An 18,283-nucleotide genomic window follows, 5' to 3' on the forward strand; every position below is an offset into this window, starting at 1 on the left:
TTATGTATATAGTTCTTAAAAATATTCACTTTTCCCTAATGTTGATTTAATATGGCTTTGAATATAAATTTGACTTTAAAATAATAATTTTTATATATGTATATACATATATACACACACATACGTACAACCTGAATTCCGTAAATGTTAGGTTGTTTTTTTAATTGAAATAAAATTAAAAGTATTTTAAATCACCTGAGCCGATATTTTATTCACAATAGAACATAGATAACATATTTGATGCCTATTTTGAACCCTATTTGATATATGTTTCCAGCTGCTGAAGAGCTTGTGGTCGTTTTTGATGTATTTTTTTTAATGATGCACCAAATGTTCTCTATGGCTGAAAGATCTGGGGCCTCATTTATAAAATGTTGCGCAGGATCTTAGAATTTGATCTTATGATTATTTCTCTGATATGCGTACATGTGATTCATAGAATGAACATATGAACAGAAATCTCACTTATGCCTTTCTTTCATGAGCTCTTTGCTCATTAACAACTCCTAATCAATATCATTAACACATAAAATCATAATTTATAGCAGCGAGCTGCAAGAACAGCTTGCAATACTCCAACAATAAAAAGTGCATACATTTCCTCAGACCCTGACATGAAGCTAAGCATTTTTCCACGTCATAGACAGTTTTTATAAGTACGAGCGTTGGTGTGGATTTAAGCGTATGCACACTCTACGATTAAATCTGTGCATACGCATGTTTTATAAATGAGGTCCCTGGACTGCAGGGAGGCCAATTCAGCACCAGCACCTTCGAAATCATGCTGTTGTAATTGCTGCGGCATGTGCTTTAGCATTGAAATACACAAGGCCTTCCCTGAAAACCTTTATATACTTTTTAGACTTTCTAAAGATGCAAGCTGCCCATACCATATGCACATGGACATGGTGACACTTCTGGACCATGTTCACATATGGCTGAATGTGTTTACCAACAGTGGTTTTTGGAAGTATTCCTGGGCCCATTTAGTAATGTCACAGTATCATGCTAATAAGTGATGCAGTGTCATCTGAGGGCCAGAAGACAACCATGCACATCCAACAAAGATCTTCAGCCTTGTCCCTTAACCAGAGATTTCACCAGTTTGTCTATGTATTTTGATAATGTTATGCACTGTAGATGATGAGATTAGCAAAGCCTTTGCAGTCTGACATTGGGGAAGGTTGCTTTTAAGGAATTACACAATCGATTTATGCATTTTATCACTCTTTCACAGATTGGAGAACCTCTGCCTCTCTGACTCAATTACCTTAATTAGTTGCTAGATGTTCTCCCAGCTGAATCTTCACAAAATGTCTTGCTTTTTTTTAATCTCTCTTTTTAAATGCCCCAACATACACACTATATATATATATATATATATATATATATATATATATATATATATTTATTTATTTATATATTTATTTATATTATACACACAGACACACCTTTTTTTTTCATTAATAAATGCTAAACATGACATTTTACAACTGGAATTTGACTTGTCAGGTAAACTTATAAACAGCGTATTAATGTCACTGAAGATTGGGGTAATGATGCAGAAAATTCAGACTTGCAACCACAGGAATAAATTAAAACCTTTATTTTTAATTGTATCAGTATTTAATCATTTTAGTATATTTTTATGACCAAATAAATGCAGCCTTAGAGGCTTAGACACAAAGTCTTCCTGACCCCAATTATTTGAACAATAGTGTATGCAGTATTTTGCCTGATTTCTCATTTATCTTATGCCATAGAAGAACCTTTTTGTATAAATGGTTCCATAAAGAATCTTAAACATCTGAAGAACCTTTCCGTCTCACAAATGGTTCTTTACGGCAAGTGAAGGTTCTTCAGATTATTAAAAGGTAAGAAAGATTGTTCTTTAAAGAAACTTGGACTGAATGGTTCTTCCAAGGCTTTGCCATGAGGAACCTTTTAAGCACCTTTATTTTTAAGAGTGTAGCATAGCAAAACAGTAGCACATCTTTACTCCTTTACCACAGGATTTAAGATATCATTAGCAAGCACCTCTAGCTACTAACATTTGCTTTCTATTGATTCGTAGTCAGTATATTTTATAAACGCATTTGCACCACCTGCTGGATGTAAGATGCCCATAAAACCCCACGGTGTGGTGAGTTTTGGAAAGGGTGACATTTCTGGTTTCTGTGTGTATTAGGTGTTGGTGAGGAAGCTAACCGATGGCACTGAGCTCAGAGGAAGGGTTGTGGAAACCGAAGCATATCTGGGTGGAGAGGACAAAGCGTCCCACTCAGCAGGAGGGAAACGCACAGAGAGAAACACGGCCATGTTCATGAAACCTGGGACCATCTACGTCTATCCCATCTACGGCATCTACCTCTGCATGAATGTCTCCAGCCAAGGCGAGGCTCCAAAAACCACTATAACTGACCACACGCAAACATATATTAGGAACAGCTCTTCACAGGAGCCGGAAGGCTGTAACCACAGATCCCTAGTTATGCAAGAAACAAGTGTTTTGTTTTGCCGCTGCTTTGCTTCTCTCCAAATGTTTCTCATTATAGGTCAATTTGGCACATTATGCAAACCTAGAGAAAGGTTGGAGCGAACGCACACAGACACAAGCCAACAGGAAGGAGACGGCATGGAGCCTCACTAACTACTCTACTATATGTGTGTGCAGGGGAGGGGGCGGCGGTGCTGCTGCGCTCGCTGGAGCCTCTGAGCGGCCAGGATGTCATGAGGGGCCTGCGAGCAGCCAAACGCAAAGCGGGAGCCAGAATCCTTAAGGAGAAAGAGCTCTGCAATGGTCCGTCCAAGCTGTGCCAAGCACTAGATATACAGCGCTGCTTCGACCGCAGGGATCTGGCCACCGATAGCGAGGTGTGGCTCGAGGGAGACCCAGAAGCAGAGACCGCTAGCGCTGGAGAGGTGGTGTCGACGTCCCGGATAGGGGTCGAGTCTCACGGCGAATGGGCGACCAAACCGCTTCGTTTCTACATGAGAGGACACCCGTGTGTGAGCGTGTTAAACAGAGATGCAGAGCGCCAGATGCAGTCCTCCACCGATCTTCAAATCGCCGAGACGGACGGCACGGTCTGATGAAATGTTGTTGGGTGATGAGGTCACCCTTTTAAAGGATTGTTTTATCAAAAAGGGATCATTTATTTACCATTGTGTCGCTTTGAATCTGTGGTTATTCCGTTTAACACCAAAGGAGATGTGTAGGAGAATGTCCAAGCTGCTCTTTTCCATATAATACAAGTGAAGTTTAAGTCATTATTCGGCAATAATAGTCTCATCTTTCTCGTAAAGCCTTCCAAATGAGAAGAATGTAGCACATCTGCATTCTGTGCTCGTTTGGTCAATTTGGAGCTTGAAAGCCCCTGGTGACTAATCGTTTTCACTGTAGAGAACAAAAAAGAGCAGCAAAAAATTACCGGAAGAGAATCACAAAGGGGTGGAACGACATAAGAGTGGGTAAATAATGAGAATTGTAATTTTTGAGTCAACTAACCTTTCGAGTTTTGTAAGAGCATGTTTTTTTTTTTATTGCATATTCTTGTTATTCCTGGTGCTTATTGATTTTACAGATGTTTGGAAAATCATTTGCACTTCGAGGCAATTACAACCCCCTTTTCTCGTTCTCTGTTTCTCCACACTTAATCTTCATGGCACGCAATGTTTTGGTCTGGAATTACCATCATGGCATGTGTTTTGTGTCTTGTTTGCTCGAGGAGATAATTTATGACATCAGGGAGCGAGATGCTTGGGTGGAATACTTAAGCGATCCATTTTATGCCTGCCCGAGGATGAATCACGCATCGCGACCCCTGAATCGTTTATTAAAATAAACCTCACGTGAGGTAAAATCATGACAACATAAAAATCTTTGGTCAATACAGCTATATACAGTAGTTTATGTGAGTCTCACTTCATAATCCACTTAGGAAACTAAACGGGTTGAAAGCGTTTCTTCTTTTTTAAAGCCACTTACGATAAGCAAAACACATCACACCATCTTCTGACAGCGAGTCGAATGACCCATTTTAGTCTGGTGGAGACTGGAACAGAGAGATGATGGGGTCTTCGTGGTTAGTTATCACTAAGACGCTGCGAAACTTGTCAAATAAAGTTTTCAGCTGCGAGCGACGCATGTTCTCATTGTACATAATCTCTTCCAAGTGATGGTGGCCTCTGAAGTAATGCAACAGCCTAAAGAAAGACAACAAAGCTGATAAATCAGACTGTAAAGCCTTCAACACTCCAGTGATCTGACTGAGCTCAATCTGAATGAAATTTCCATAAGATATCGACAGGATTACTGAAAATATTTAGCATGTAAACACTGGAATCTGACTATTTTCTCAATCAGATTCAAAAATACCTTCTGCACACGCACTGTATATTTTAATACATCTTATGAATGTGCATATCTTTATTTAGATGTCTCTTTTTGTTTATTTTGTTTGTCTGCATCACGTCTTAAAGGTTATTCTCGACCCAAAACTGAAAATTCTGTCATGAATTACTCATCTTCGTTCGTTTCAAACCCAAAAGACCTTTGTTCATCTTTGAAACACAATAAAAAAAATATTTTGATGAAATCCGAGAGCTTTCGAACCCTGCATGAATAAAGCTGTTGTTTTTCTTTTCTCATGTTTCAGTCTCACTGCTGTCTATGCAGAGTCAGATATCTCTTGGATTTTAACAGAAATACCTCAGTGCCTTGCAGTGCAAAGATGAAGTTATCTTTAAATTAACTTTATCTTATGGGTTTAGAACAACATGAGTAATTGACAGCAGAGTATTCATTTTTGGGTGAACTGTCGCTTTAAAAACTGGTCAGCTGGATGTGATGAAATACTTGCTGATAACTAGACTGAATTCAGTTCTATTCACAGAAACGACTTATCCACTGTTCTGTAGAAAACTAAGTTTGAGATCGGAAAAACATGCTACAAAAGATTGCACCATCACCTGGCAAACAAGCGCAGGTCCTCTGGGTTCTGTGCTGCAGGGACACGGAGGATGGCCTGCCGCTCATGTTCATTCAGGCTGGCCAGAAGCGTTTCTGTCATTCTTTTATTGAGAGGAGAGTCTCCTCCAGTCTGGAGCTCAGCGCTGGAGTTATCCATACTGGGACTCGTGAGGGTCATGTCATCGCTGCTTGCTGCAGAGGAAGAATGAAAGAAAGCACTGAGACTTTATTCAATCATGAGAGTGTCTTGTTAGTGTGGAGTTGCACCCGACTGGGGTTACGTACTGGGCGAGCCGAAACTCAGGGCGCTGGGTGTGCTCAGACTCCGGCCTGTGACGCGTGTGACTAGGGGCGGCTCGTCCTCTCGCAGACCAGGCTCCTCCTCAATGGGTGAGACCAGCAGACAAACATACGTGTGGAGCTGAAACAGCAGCCGGTGCTGGAGCATCCAGACCACCATCTGAATGAGCTGGGCCTGCTCGGACACAAACATGGTGAAGTATCAACGATCGGAAATAATAACTGTGACAATGATAATCACACAAACTCTGGCCATTACTGAGATGAAATTAAATCCAAATGTATAAACGTTTTACTTTTCAACAAGCCTGATATATGATATATATATATATATATATGATATATATATATATATGTGTGTGTATATGTATATATATGTATGATTTATATTTATATATATATATATATATATATTTATAGAATTAATATTTTACTAATTATACAATTTATAGCTATTTTATTATTCATATAATTTCACAAGATTACAAGTTTTTACACAAATGTAAAATTAAAACAATTATATTTAAGTGTATTTATCTACTTGTCTCATACTTGTGATTAGAATGCATCACAGCTAGTCAAACATGGTTTAGCTGCAAAAGTTTGTTAAATGGATGTTAAATTCAGCATGCTCCTATACACAACTTCATAATGCCCCTGTACGGTTTCCATTGGAAATGAACGACTTCCTATATGTTGTTTGTCATACGTTGTGAAAAGATGGCCTTAGACTCTTACCTCATGCACGGGGGCATCCAGTGGGTTCCTGAACTCAGACAGAGATACAGGAAGTGAGAACTTTGCTAACATGGAGGGCAGGTCATGACCTGGAAATTGGAGGGCAAATTGCTCAGCCAGAGGAGAGTAGCTGGGGGAGGGAGACACAAAATGAAAAATGAATGCCAATTTACAGTTTGAATCATTTTTTACAGAACGTACTTACATGCAGATGTTTGCGTGGGGAGACAGCATATACACGTTGTTCTCACAGAGAGGATAGATAATGATAGCTTTACCCCAGTATACCAGATGTGCAGCTATCTGAAAGATCTGTGGGAAGCAATGGAACATTTTGGATCAGCCATTTTCAACCACTAGGGGACGTATGCAAACATCCAAGGTGATTCGTGACAATATAAGATTTATAATAAGCGGACAAAAAGATATTTGTTTTAATTTAACCTCTTAACAAGAACCAAGAATACCTCGTTCTTAGAAAAACTCTATATATGGGACAGCCTCCCCAATATTTAAGTTACATGTACATTTGGATTTCAATTAATGTGAATGTAAAAAAAAAAAAAAAAAAACTTAATAATAAAAAAAAAATAATTTATAAAATATTTTAGCAGTTAGAAATGGTAATTGTGCATTTTTAATATATAATACTATAAATTGTAATCCAGTAAACCTTGAATTAATTGTAAAATTAACTACAAAAGATCAATCAAAAAAAATGATTAGATGAAATAAAAGTGGGGACTGGTCATAAAACTTCACATGAAATTTACAAAAAAAAAAGTGTTGGGCCTTCAAATGCAATACAGGACCTAGGAGTTATATATTTTCAGACTGATTTAGAGCAAAAATGGTTAAGCTCTATCTAAAACGTTTATGGAATAATTTTATTGCAACAGTTTTTTGTGTTGTCTGTCCACTAGATGGCAGCATAAGACTAATGATAACAAAAACAAACATTTGCCAAAGGCATTGTAAACTTAGTTGATAATAGCTCCGTTGGTTTCAGTGAATCTACAAACCATGCTTTGGGGAAACACAGCCCTAACCAGTACCATGACCATTCATTAACAGAACATTTCTACGCGTCAAACATTGAGGAGGACGAGGGCTCCAGCTAGTCTTTGACCTGTAGGAGAGCCAGGTCAGCATCCTGAGCCAGCTGCTGCAGGTTCTTGACGGCTGAGCAGGTTTTGATGAGGCGCACCAGAGCAGGAGAACAGTCCAGAGGGAGCTGAGCTAGCAAGGCCTTCTCACTGTCCAGGAGCAGCAGTGCGTGATACGGCCTGCAGGCGGCACAGCATCACGCTCTTAATAGCAACTACACTTCATCATGCAGGAAACCAAGAGACACTAAAGGCTATTTTCAGAATATCATATAACCACACTGGTTACAAAAAAAGCATAATTGCTGAGGTACATATTGTACATACTGTGCACAAAGAATATATAACCTACTACTATTTTTGCCAAAAATGACTGCATCCTGTAATTTAATGTGATAAAACTGATCAGCATTGGATGATGCAAATTAGCTACTTTTATTTAAGTTGCTCAATAAATGAGCTGGATGAAAGCTGTAACGTACCGAATGGCCTTTAGGCTGCGCTCAAGAGCTTCTGGTGGGATGTGTTTCCCTCCTACGCGGTGGATTTTGTGAGGCAGGCAGAAACTGACCTCAAGCCAGTTATTAATGTGAAGCCGAACCACTCCGGTTGTGCAGAGGCTGAAAACAATACACCATATCATCAGCTGTTTTTTAGTGCAGAATCCGTCTGCAACATGTTTAGCTTCAAGCTCAAGTTCAGGCATCAATAACAACCCTGAAACACGGCTGTAATCTCTACAGCCCAACACAAAAATACGACTTTTAAAACGGTTCTGATGCTACAGAACTGTGCAGAACATTTTCTGTTTTAGTTAAGTCTAAAATGTTTCATCGGAAATGGCAAATTTTTTAAATTCAATAGTTTAAATTGTAATACAGACCAAATTGTAAACCACAAATGAATTGTAAATTAAACTACAAAAGGTTCAATCAAATCATTCCTTTTAAAAATAAATATAAATATATATATAATAAATATAATAAATATAAATATATATATATATATATATATAAACTTTACTGGACCTGAAAATAACTGATTTAGATTAAAAATAGTTAAGCTCTGTCCAAAACATAAAAATAATGTAATTGTAACAGAAATTTTCTGTGTTGTGACTTTTAAAAAGGTCCTAGAACTGTTGAGCATCACTGAAAAAATTCAGCATTTTTGAATGAATCAATTATTTAATCATCTATTCATAAATACAGCTACTTTGTTCCTGAATGAATCATCTGCTTGAAGGAATTACTTGTAATTAATGTATTACCCACTCACCATTTAAAACACCAGTTTTTGTGTTATTTAAATATTCCAAATATTATTTTTCAAAAATGAATCTCAGAGCAGTATGTATGCAATTGTAAGTGCAGCGTAAATACATCTAAATGTGAATCTAATTGGATTGGTATTAGCCTATAGTGTCTTATAATAGCATTAATTGATTCATTGTAAGAATTTTATATAAATGATGCATATATCTAACAACGTTATTAAAAAGTAAATCATCATACAACATGTTACTTTTGATCGATTACAGCCCTAACTAACCTATTCCCTCCCAATCACAAAGACCCCTTAAAGGGCAATTTGCCGTTAAAACCTCTCACCGCAGACGACAGGAGGACTTGGGTAACTCACCTGTCATAAGCCTCTTTCAGGTCTCTTGCTAATTTACACTTGGGAAGGATCTGGCGAAACGGTGACTGCGGAGTGCCGTCTGCTATAATGACAGGTAAACGGCAAGGTGAGAACGGTGCAACTCGTTCAGCAATACTTCAGGACAAACACTCGAGAGGTCTCACTCTCGGTCATGGTGGTGACCTCGTCCTGCACCGCCAGCATGAGCTTGGCCTCTCTGGTGAGGTACTGGCAGCGGCGCTCCTCGTGCTGCAGGGCGATGGCAATGCGGCGAGACAGATTGTGCATACAGTTGATGACCGAGGCGTCTGCATTGGCCTGTAGAAGAAGAAAATTGAGATGAAAAATGATTACTGTTCAGCTGATGAGTTCTGCGATATGACGCTCTTTTACTGCTCTTAACTATTAATTACACATCACTAAAAATGCAAAAATTAACGCATACAGTCATTTACAAACCTCTTCTATGATGACCGTGTTTTAATTTGTATTTAAATTCATTTGCATATTTTTGGGGGTACATAAAGTAGAACATGTCAAACTGTCCTGAAATCATAATGAAATAAACTCTTTAAAAATATGAACAATTTGGCAGTTTAACAATCTTAAACAATATATTTTTTAGAGATAAATAAATATAAATACATGAATAAAAACAAGTTAGAACTTAAAAAACACAAGCTCATTGCTTAATGTACTATTTGTATTTATCTTGGTTTGAAATATTTTTTTTTCCCCAACCTTGTGGTTCAAAACTCATATGTATTTCAAATGTGAGTCATTACATTTAAATTTATGTATGAAAATGTTTGTTTTTCAAAAGCATATGAAACCAGCATGCATGAAATGTTACATGGTACAGTAAGCAATGAGCTTGTATTTTAAAGTACTGTACATTTAAAATGTTTTCCCTTTTCTTGGACACTTTCTTTGTCACTGACAATAAAATAAAATAATAAAAAGATTTTGCATTTTTTATTTTTTTTTATTTTTTTGCTTCTAACTTGTTTTGTCTTGTTTGAATGAACAATTCCCTAAATTATTTTTTCAGATATGAAGTCACGGTGCACATGCAAATGAGCAAAGTATTAGCATGATTATTGATTAAAATAAGTCTTTACTAAAAGAACTACTAAAATTCTGAAGAGTAAAAATAAAATCATAAGTATAATCTATTATAATGTTATTAGCAAATTATAATTTATTTACATAATAAAGTATTCAGTTTTAAAGTGCCTTTCAGAGTAACGCTTTTTATTGGACAGGTTATTGAAAAGTCCACCAAAAAACATATGAAAACATCAACATTTAGTATTTGATGAGTGGGTCATGGAAGTCATGCTACTTTTTGTCTATATCTATTCATTTCTTTCAAAATTAAAAATGACTTGAACACACCCCTTCTATCAAGAACAATTTCTGTATTAAAACAAAGCCTTAAAACATACAAAAAACAGTAACACTTTACTTAAAACCTTTATGTTTAATGCATGGTAAAGGGTATAATGCATTATCAGTAATCATAATGTGCATCGCAACACATTATTTCTAGTCGTAAATAATTATAACCATAGTGTAACAATGAATTGTGAGTGTTCTAATGTATTAACTATGGTAAAATATATATAAATTACTGCTGTCAAGTGATTAATAGAGATTAATTACATCCAGAATTAAAGTTTTTGTTCACATAATAAAATATGTGCACGGTCTATATTTATTATGTAACTTTAAAGACACACACATACAAAAATATATATATATATATATATATATATATATATATATATATATATATATATATATATATATATAAATAAATAAATATATATATATATATATATATATATATATATATATAAATAAATATATATATATATATATATATATATATATATATATATATATATATATATATATATATATATATATATATATATATATATATATATATATATATATATATATATATATATAAATAAATATATATATATATATATATATATATATATATATATATATACACATACATATATACATATATATATATACTTACATGTATATACACATTTACATTGTTATATTCTTATATTTTATATTATATATAAATATACTTGATATATAAGGATAACATATTTCTCTTAAATATAGAAAAACTAATATATATATATATATATATATATATATATGTGTACATATGTGCGTGTGTTTGTAAAATGCTATTTGAGGGGAGGCACAAAAGTACAACCCACTAACAACCTAATATTTTATTGAATATTCTCCTGAATCAAATGTGCACATATGGTAAATGTGCAGATTAATGGTGGGCACAGAGACAGAGGAAGAGTACTGAGAAAGGGAGTGGGCATGCTGCAGAACTGATAGGAGCGTGAGTTAGCATTTTCTGCAGCTGGAGCTCTGACTCAGCACTCAGTCGTGTGGAGTCACGGTGGGACACGGGTGGGTCTGATCATGTGCGGTCTGATTGTGAGGAGAACAGAGTCCCGCCTCCCTGTCAGTCCGTCTGATAGACAGCACACAGGAGGCTTATCACAATCCACACCCTTTCTGAGAAGCCAAAGCTAAACCCAACACCTCAGAGAGCTTCAAAACAGCTGATTCACTATTCAGCGCCTTCACAAAGTATTTAGACAATGAGGTCATAATCATAATTGTACACGTTTTTATTGCAATGTATAACAAATATTAAACCATGGTGAAACCATTTGTCTCATCTTGGTATGTTGATATATATATCAAATGGTGATGTGAAAAATATTTTTCATCCATGATAGTTTTTAAAATTTCAAACAAAGTCAGTTTACACGTTAAATATGTACACTTCTTTTTGCAATGTGTGACAATATCAAACCACGATCAAACTGAATGATCAAAGTCTTCAGATACTGTACCTTTTGCATCTTAATTTAGAACAAAGTATTATTGTTTTATACTGAATCGCTAACTTGTATGTTTTGATGGAAAAATGTGTGATTGTGTTTTTTTTCTAGTGCTGTCAAACGATCGATCACATCCAAAATAAAAGTTTTTGTTTTGATAATATATGTATGCATATTGTGCATATTTATTATGCATATATAAATATACACACATACAGTACATATTTTGAAATATTTTGTACGTTTAAATATTTATATTTATATTATATTATATATAAATACATTTTGTATAAAACAACATATTTTTCTTAAATATACAGTATTCATGCATTAAAAACATACGGTGTAAAAACATTATGTAGACAAAAAAACGTTTATTTTGAATGCAATCAATCATTTGACAACACTAGTTTTTTTGTAAAATACCTTACATTGGTTTTATATTTTATATATTTAAATGTAATGATAGTCACTAAGTGTATCAATATTTTTGTTGGCCACTCCATATCAAATAGTGATGCCCAAGTTATTATTTCACTTGATTTCATTCCAGTATATTAATTTATAAACTTTCTCACACACACACATACATATATATATATATATATATATATAATTTTGTGTTCATTAAGAGTTTAAATGTACTGTTTTCTTACCCTTAATGCAAAGACAACACTGAACAGGATCATGGTGGGGAGTTCTCTTTTGGGGGAGGGGTCAGTCTTGGAAACCTGGTGAAGTAACATTATTAATAAATTTTATTATTAAGCATGCATTTCATGTAGACACATGTAATGGCAATTTTAGAGCAATGATAAATAATGTTTAGCCTTTTGTATCGTAACAGTAAGTGACCTGAATGTTGCATAAAGAGCATTGCCGTTAAAATGATAAAAAAGTATTTTAAGAAACTACATAGAATTTTGTACATTTGGGAAATGAATGTAAACTATTAAGCATGTGTATATAGATTATACCTTCACTGTGCCGTTCAGTTTAACTGACCTTGATGCATTTTATGATGCAGCATGCACAAAGTGATCTTTTAATAATCTGAATCAATATTGAATTAACTTGTAGCTTGTCTATTTATTCTAAATACATAGCTGATAAATCATGTAAAGCTTTCTGTTCGTCAAATGCAAAGTGTTTGTTTGCAGGTGGAGCATTTCTTTCTCCAGTGGACTCTTTCTAACATATTTTCTCTCAAACAGAAGGTGGAGCTCTTAGCCTGTGTTCATGTTACTCACCAGTGCATTGGAAATAACATCCTACATCACACATAGTCTTCTAATGACTTTACCATGAGATGCTTATGCGCAGAATAAATGGTTCCCAAATTGCAACAGATTTTTTTACCATTTAATTTTTTATTCTATTTTTTTTTTCGTAGAAGAAGAAGAAGAAATAATTAATACTTTTATTAGCATGGACATAAAAGAATGTTTTTAATATACTTCTATTAGCATGGGAAAGAAAATAATCTTTAGAACTTTCTATTTAGTTTTCTACAAAAATATTAGCAGAACAACTATCTTCAACACTGAGAATAATGATGTTTCTTGAGCAGCAAGTCAGTATATAAAAATTATTTCTAAGGGATAATGTGGCTCTGAAGACTGGAGTAATGATGCTAAATATTAAGCATCGCATCACAGGAATAAATTACATTTTAAAACATATTAAAATAGAAAAGTGTCATTTTAAATTACAATATTCTACAACATTATTTATTTTCCCTTTTGTTATTTTCTTCACAAAAATAATCAACTTATATGCATAATATATACAACATAATTAGTATTTTTGTCAAATAAATGCAGTTCAGCTTACAGACCCCAACTTTTTGTTATTAGGAATATCGTACGCTGTATGTCTTTTAACTGGCCTGACGTCTTTCTTACAGAAATGTCTCACCTGAATAGTATGTGGAGGCTGCAGTAAGGTTGGGTGTCCGACGAAGCGCACGTTGTCTATTTTTAGTTCAAACTTCTTGCCGCACATATCAGATTTGGTGGCCAGGATGGTAGCGAGAATAATATCGGAAAACCTTTTAAGGCAAAGGAATAAAAAGAGGAATAAAAGACAGTGATCACAGAACAGGTGAATCTAAATCAGCACAGTATATTGAAAGGTCTGATTGGCTTTGAAGCTCTACTCTACTCAGCACTGAGAATTACACACTCTAACCCATATTTCTAGGGGATTCACAAGGGATGGGTGATTGGAGAGATGATTTGGTGATCTGGACTTTTTTTCCTGATCTAAATACACCAATAATCTCTAGGTGAGAATGTGGATCGATCTGGCAGAGAGAGATGAATCTGCCGTCTATGTAGTTCATCCATTCAGAGAAGGCTCCTTAGAAAGAATTAAACCCCAAAAAGTTGAAAAAAATTTTCAATGGTGTAATTATTTTGTGAGAAAGAAAAATTAAAGTTAAACTGGTCTTTAAGCGTACTGATCTTGTGAGCAATGCATTAATGCAGACCTGTCAATTATATAGTTTTTGACTGAATGACATTTCTAGATTTGAAGATTAACCCATGTGATTCGTTGTTATGGAATAATGTATTTCCAAGAATTAAAAAATTAAAAATAATATATATATATATATATATATATATATATATATATATATTTTTTTTTTTTTTTATAACATTGCAATATGTTACTGCTATGAGCTCAGATTACATATATAACAAATATCACTCAATTACTCACAATTTCCCAGATTACATTTGCCATTGAATGCATACACGTGAACTAAATATATACGCCAGACAAATTATCAGGGAGAGAAGGTGAACAAAGGTGGGGTGCTCTGGAGAAAGGAGAGGTGGTTCAGAATTGGGGTTCGGTCTTACCCTGCTACCAACTGTTCATCAGTTAGTGGAGTTTGTTCTCTGAAATGGGAATATGGCCATAGAGAGAAAAAAACAACAAACAAAATGGAAAAATGCAGCAGACAAGTTGGCAGGATGCATGACATAAGGGTGACAAAAACAAACCAAATTTTAAGATTGGTCAATCAGGACAGCAGGGATTTGATTTATTTTTATATTTTTAAATGTGGAATCAAAGTAACATTGTAACTTTTAACTTAAAGTTCTCTTCTGAAACAGGCCACACGTACATTGTGTTTCTTAAAGGTATAGTTCACTCAAATGAATGAGATGAATCTGTTTCTTCATCTAAATAGGTTAAATTCAGCATTACATCACTTGCTCACTGACAGACACTCTGCAGTGAATAGGTGCCGTCAGAATGAGAGTTCAAACAGCTGATAGAAACATCACAACAAACCACAAAAAAATACCCACACAAATCCAATCTTTCGGTGAAAGCCTTGTTTGTTACAAACATTCAGTCCTTCATGAAAGAATTTGGCTGGGTATTTTTTTGAAGCAAGGGGGTAAACTTAAAACATCTTCGTGATTGACTTATTACAAAACACATAGCTTTTCGCTTCATAAGACATTGACTGAGGGACTGGAGTTGTGTATTGTGATGTTTTTATCAGACGGCACCCATTCACTGCAGAGGATCACAAGGCTTACACATAATGTAATGAAAAATGTTCTGATGAACAAACAAACTCGTCTTGGACGGCCTGAGGGTAAGTATATTTAAATGTGTGCTTGAGCTATTAATTTAAGCTCTCACTAAAGAGCCTGTATAATATCCAGACAACAATAAACAGAAAAACATAAGGCACAATGGGCATAAAGAACTAATGGTGATCTCTTAACATGCCACCAGGGATTACTGCATGCAGAAAAGAAAAGAATACACAACTCTAGTATCATTTACAACAACATGCGTGCTTCTTAAGGATCTTACGAAAGGAAAAATAAACCCTTTATTATTGTCTTTGCATAATACCTTGAATCACCATCCTGGTCCTCTATAGAGTCACCCGAAGTATTCAACGCATATGGACTCCGCTGTTTTGCTTTCAGGGAAGAAAAAACACACCTTGAATAGGACAATTCTTCACGTGTATGGCATGTGTAAAGTAATATGACTGAAAGTGGAAACACAAAACAGTCTTTTCGCAATGTCATGACAGCGTGAAAGTGTCTCGTTGATGCTCAAATAAGGTTCATTAAATAATTAAGAGGATATTAAGTAAAGATCGCGTTCCAAGAAGATATGTTAGAAGCGTAAATACATCAAACTTAATTTTTGACCAGTAACATAGCTAAGAACTTCTTTTGACAACTTTAAATGTTTTTTTTTTTTTTATATATATATATATATATATATATATATATTGCCCTTTGATTTGATTCCACGCATCACTGGAAAACATATAAAGCGTAAAACTAACATATACAGACGTAAATATCAGATACAGTCTCGGTTCAGAAGACAGAATCCCATACAGAAGAAGAGGAAGCGGGAAGACTCACATGTCGCCGATGAGGTGTTTTCAGATACCCTCTGAAAGGGGTATCGGAAGAGCAATTTGTTTCCTCTGCTGCCAGAGCTAACCAGTATAACACTTATGGGGCTCGTCTTTTCTCCGTTTGGCTGCAGGCTGGATTCAGACTGTTTCCCCTTCAGCTTCGCATCTGCGTTTAAATCTACAGACCACTGCTTGTACATCCTGATACGTTTTCCTAACTGTATATAATCTCGAGCGAACTGCCAAGCGAACAGCTGGGGCTAAAAACGTGCAATGTAGCGTTTACATTACAGCTCTGGACGGGTGTAGACAACTAAAAGCTTGCACGGCGTGAGACTTTAACTGGATAAGACATCTGGTGCATTCGTTCAACTGCATCTCAAAGTAGATGGAAACAAATAAAAGAACTGAACTAAACGAATTTGTGAGATAACAGCAGCATGACAATCCTTTTAGCCTGCTCGCCGAGTTAGCCAAAACCACTACATTTACGCAAACCAGTTAACGCTACGCTATCAGCCTCAAGTTAGCAACTCAAAATATCCTCAGTCACCTTCTGGCGCCATGTGAATATGTGCAACTATCCTAACAGTGAAAAGTTTACCAATAAACGCTAAATTGCTGTCATCCTTGACGGAAACATACAGCTTTACAGCAAATCAGTGTTTGGTGTTACACTGTGCGCGCCGTAGAAACACAAATGACTAGCTGCGAAGGTTCCGCATAATCCCTATATAATGAATGAATGAAGTTATATATATATATATATATATATATTTTTTTTTTTTTTTTTTTTTTTTTATCTCGCTCACTTTATACACCTTGATTTGAACAACCCTGTACAAGCGAGAAAATGAAATGTAGTTACAAAATAGATTAAATTAGCTACTTAAATTAAGGGGGAAAAATAAATAAATAAACTTAGATTAAAAGAGAAGGATTTCCCTCTTCTGCATGCATTTGTAATAAACGAAACGAAAATAATAGTGAAAGTTGTGACAGTTCATCTGGGCTACAGACGAGGGAGATCTGCGTTCAAAAGCCAGCATCTCTGTGGAGGTCAGCGCATAAGTGCATAAGGTATGGGCAGCTTGCATGTTTTGATATATGCACAGTGAAAGGTGTATAAATGATGACATCTATTTTAGGGAAGGTGTTTTGTATTTCAGAAAATTGCATGCTGAAGTCTCTGTAATGGGAGTTTGGTTAAATGCTGGTGACGATTTAAAGTCATGTGGCTTCACCGCTATTATATGCATTAAAAAAAAATATTTTTAACAATAATATAAATTTTTTTAAATAAAATATTATAAATAGAATTCACCTATAAATATTACGTTACAAATGTGGGATTTTTAACAACTTGAGACAATTAAAAAAAGAAAAAAATTAAAACACAAAAAAATAATAATAATAACAAGATAATTAAAAGAAAAAATAAAATTGCCACAATTAACATTAAACATTACGGATAATTGACAACTACAAAAGATTATCCCAACTGCTCTCATTCTTCCCAACTGCATTACCCAAGTCCAACTTTTGCCAGAAAGATCACAGCATCTACCAAAAAGAAAAGCTTTTATGACATAATTTTTACTTAAATTAAACTAATTGTGACAGGGAGACGTTCTCATTTGCTTGGACGCCTACTAAAAACAAAAACAAGATACATATTGTGTATCACCATTTCAGTGTATGTTTTATACCTTTTATAGAACACTGCGGTCTTTTCAGACCACCCCCTTCATCTTAAACTTGGACGTGAGAGAATTTAAAAAACCCTAAAATAAAATACAGATGAATGTGGTTAACAACTGCGGACAAAGCTTTATATTTTAAATAATTCTTCTTCTTTTTTTTTTTTTTTTTTTTTTTTTTTTTACTTCTCTGGCACGTTTTGAAGGCTTTATCTGTTCTGGCACTGCCTTCCTTCAGTTCTAAAAATTGTGACACCCGAATAACACGTGCTAATTATTATCATCAAATTATTAATAATTAAATTATCATATAGTGTGCGATTATATCACTATCTCTTTAAAATTCTTGCATCCAGAAGTTTAAGTCTTTCCCTATTAGTGTCCCCCACAATATGTCTGTGCATCCAAAAGTGTCTGACAGCCTAACAGCACAGTGATAGCCGCCGGAACTAAAAAGTAGCCCAGTGCACAAATTAACCTCAAATCTAGGCTGCAATAATAAATTCACTCCTACC

The 18,283-nt window shown here is 35.0% G+C and overlaps 2 protein-coding genes across 4 annotated transcripts in view; one reads left to right on the top strand and one right to left on the bottom strand.

Moving 5' to 3' along the window:
- The window catches only part of mpg (N-methylpurine DNA glycosylase), a 6,004-nt gene extending 2,329 nt beyond the window's left edge, over positions 1-3,675 (top strand). The window contains exons 2-3 of the mRNA XM_043235218.1: positions 2,189-2,393; positions 2,675-3,675. Of these exons, the coding sequence (XP_043091153.1) occupies positions 2,189-2,393; positions 2,675-3,093 (624 nt within the window). The 3' untranslated portion in view covers positions 3,094-3,675. The remainder of the gene's footprint in view (positions 1-2,188; positions 2,394-2,674) is intronic.
- Positions 3,676-3,820: 145 nt separating this feature from the next.
- Positions 3,821-16,766, bottom strand: nprl3 (NPR3-like, GATOR1 complex subunit). Of its 3 annotated transcripts, none has more exons than XM_043235215.1 (14): positions 16,073-16,766; positions 15,543-15,612; positions 14,525-14,563; positions 13,575-13,707; positions 12,314-12,388; positions 8,922-9,075; positions 8,758-8,836; positions 7,599-7,736; positions 7,140-7,296; positions 6,216-6,322; positions 6,011-6,140; positions 5,258-5,447; positions 4,972-5,164; positions 3,821-4,206 (listed from the first exon to the last, which is right to left on the bottom strand). In XM_043235215.1, the coding sequence occupies exons 1-14, from the start codon at positions 16,266-16,268 to the stop codon at positions 4,041-4,043; spliced, it is 1,827 nt and encodes a 608-aa protein (XP_043091150.1). In that variant the 5' UTR covers positions 16,269-16,766; the 3' UTR covers positions 3,821-4,040. The 3 variants fall into 3 exon arrangements, with proteins under 3 accessions (XP_043091150.1, XP_043091149.1, XP_043091152.1); XM_043235214.1 differs by having other exon boundaries at positions 8,758-8,839; positions 16,073-16,765; XM_043235217.1 differs by lacking the exon at positions 14,525-14,563 and having other exon boundaries at positions 8,758-8,839; positions 16,073-16,765.
- Positions 16,767-18,283: the final 1,517 nt, after the last annotated feature.

This window comes from Puntigrus tetrazona, chromosome 3 (assembly GCF_018831695.1).
Source record: "Puntigrus tetrazona isolate hp1 chromosome 3, ASM1883169v1, whole genome shotgun sequence".
Classification (NCBI taxonomy): Eukaryota; Metazoa; Chordata; class Actinopteri; order Cypriniformes; family Cyprinidae; genus Puntigrus; species Puntigrus tetrazona.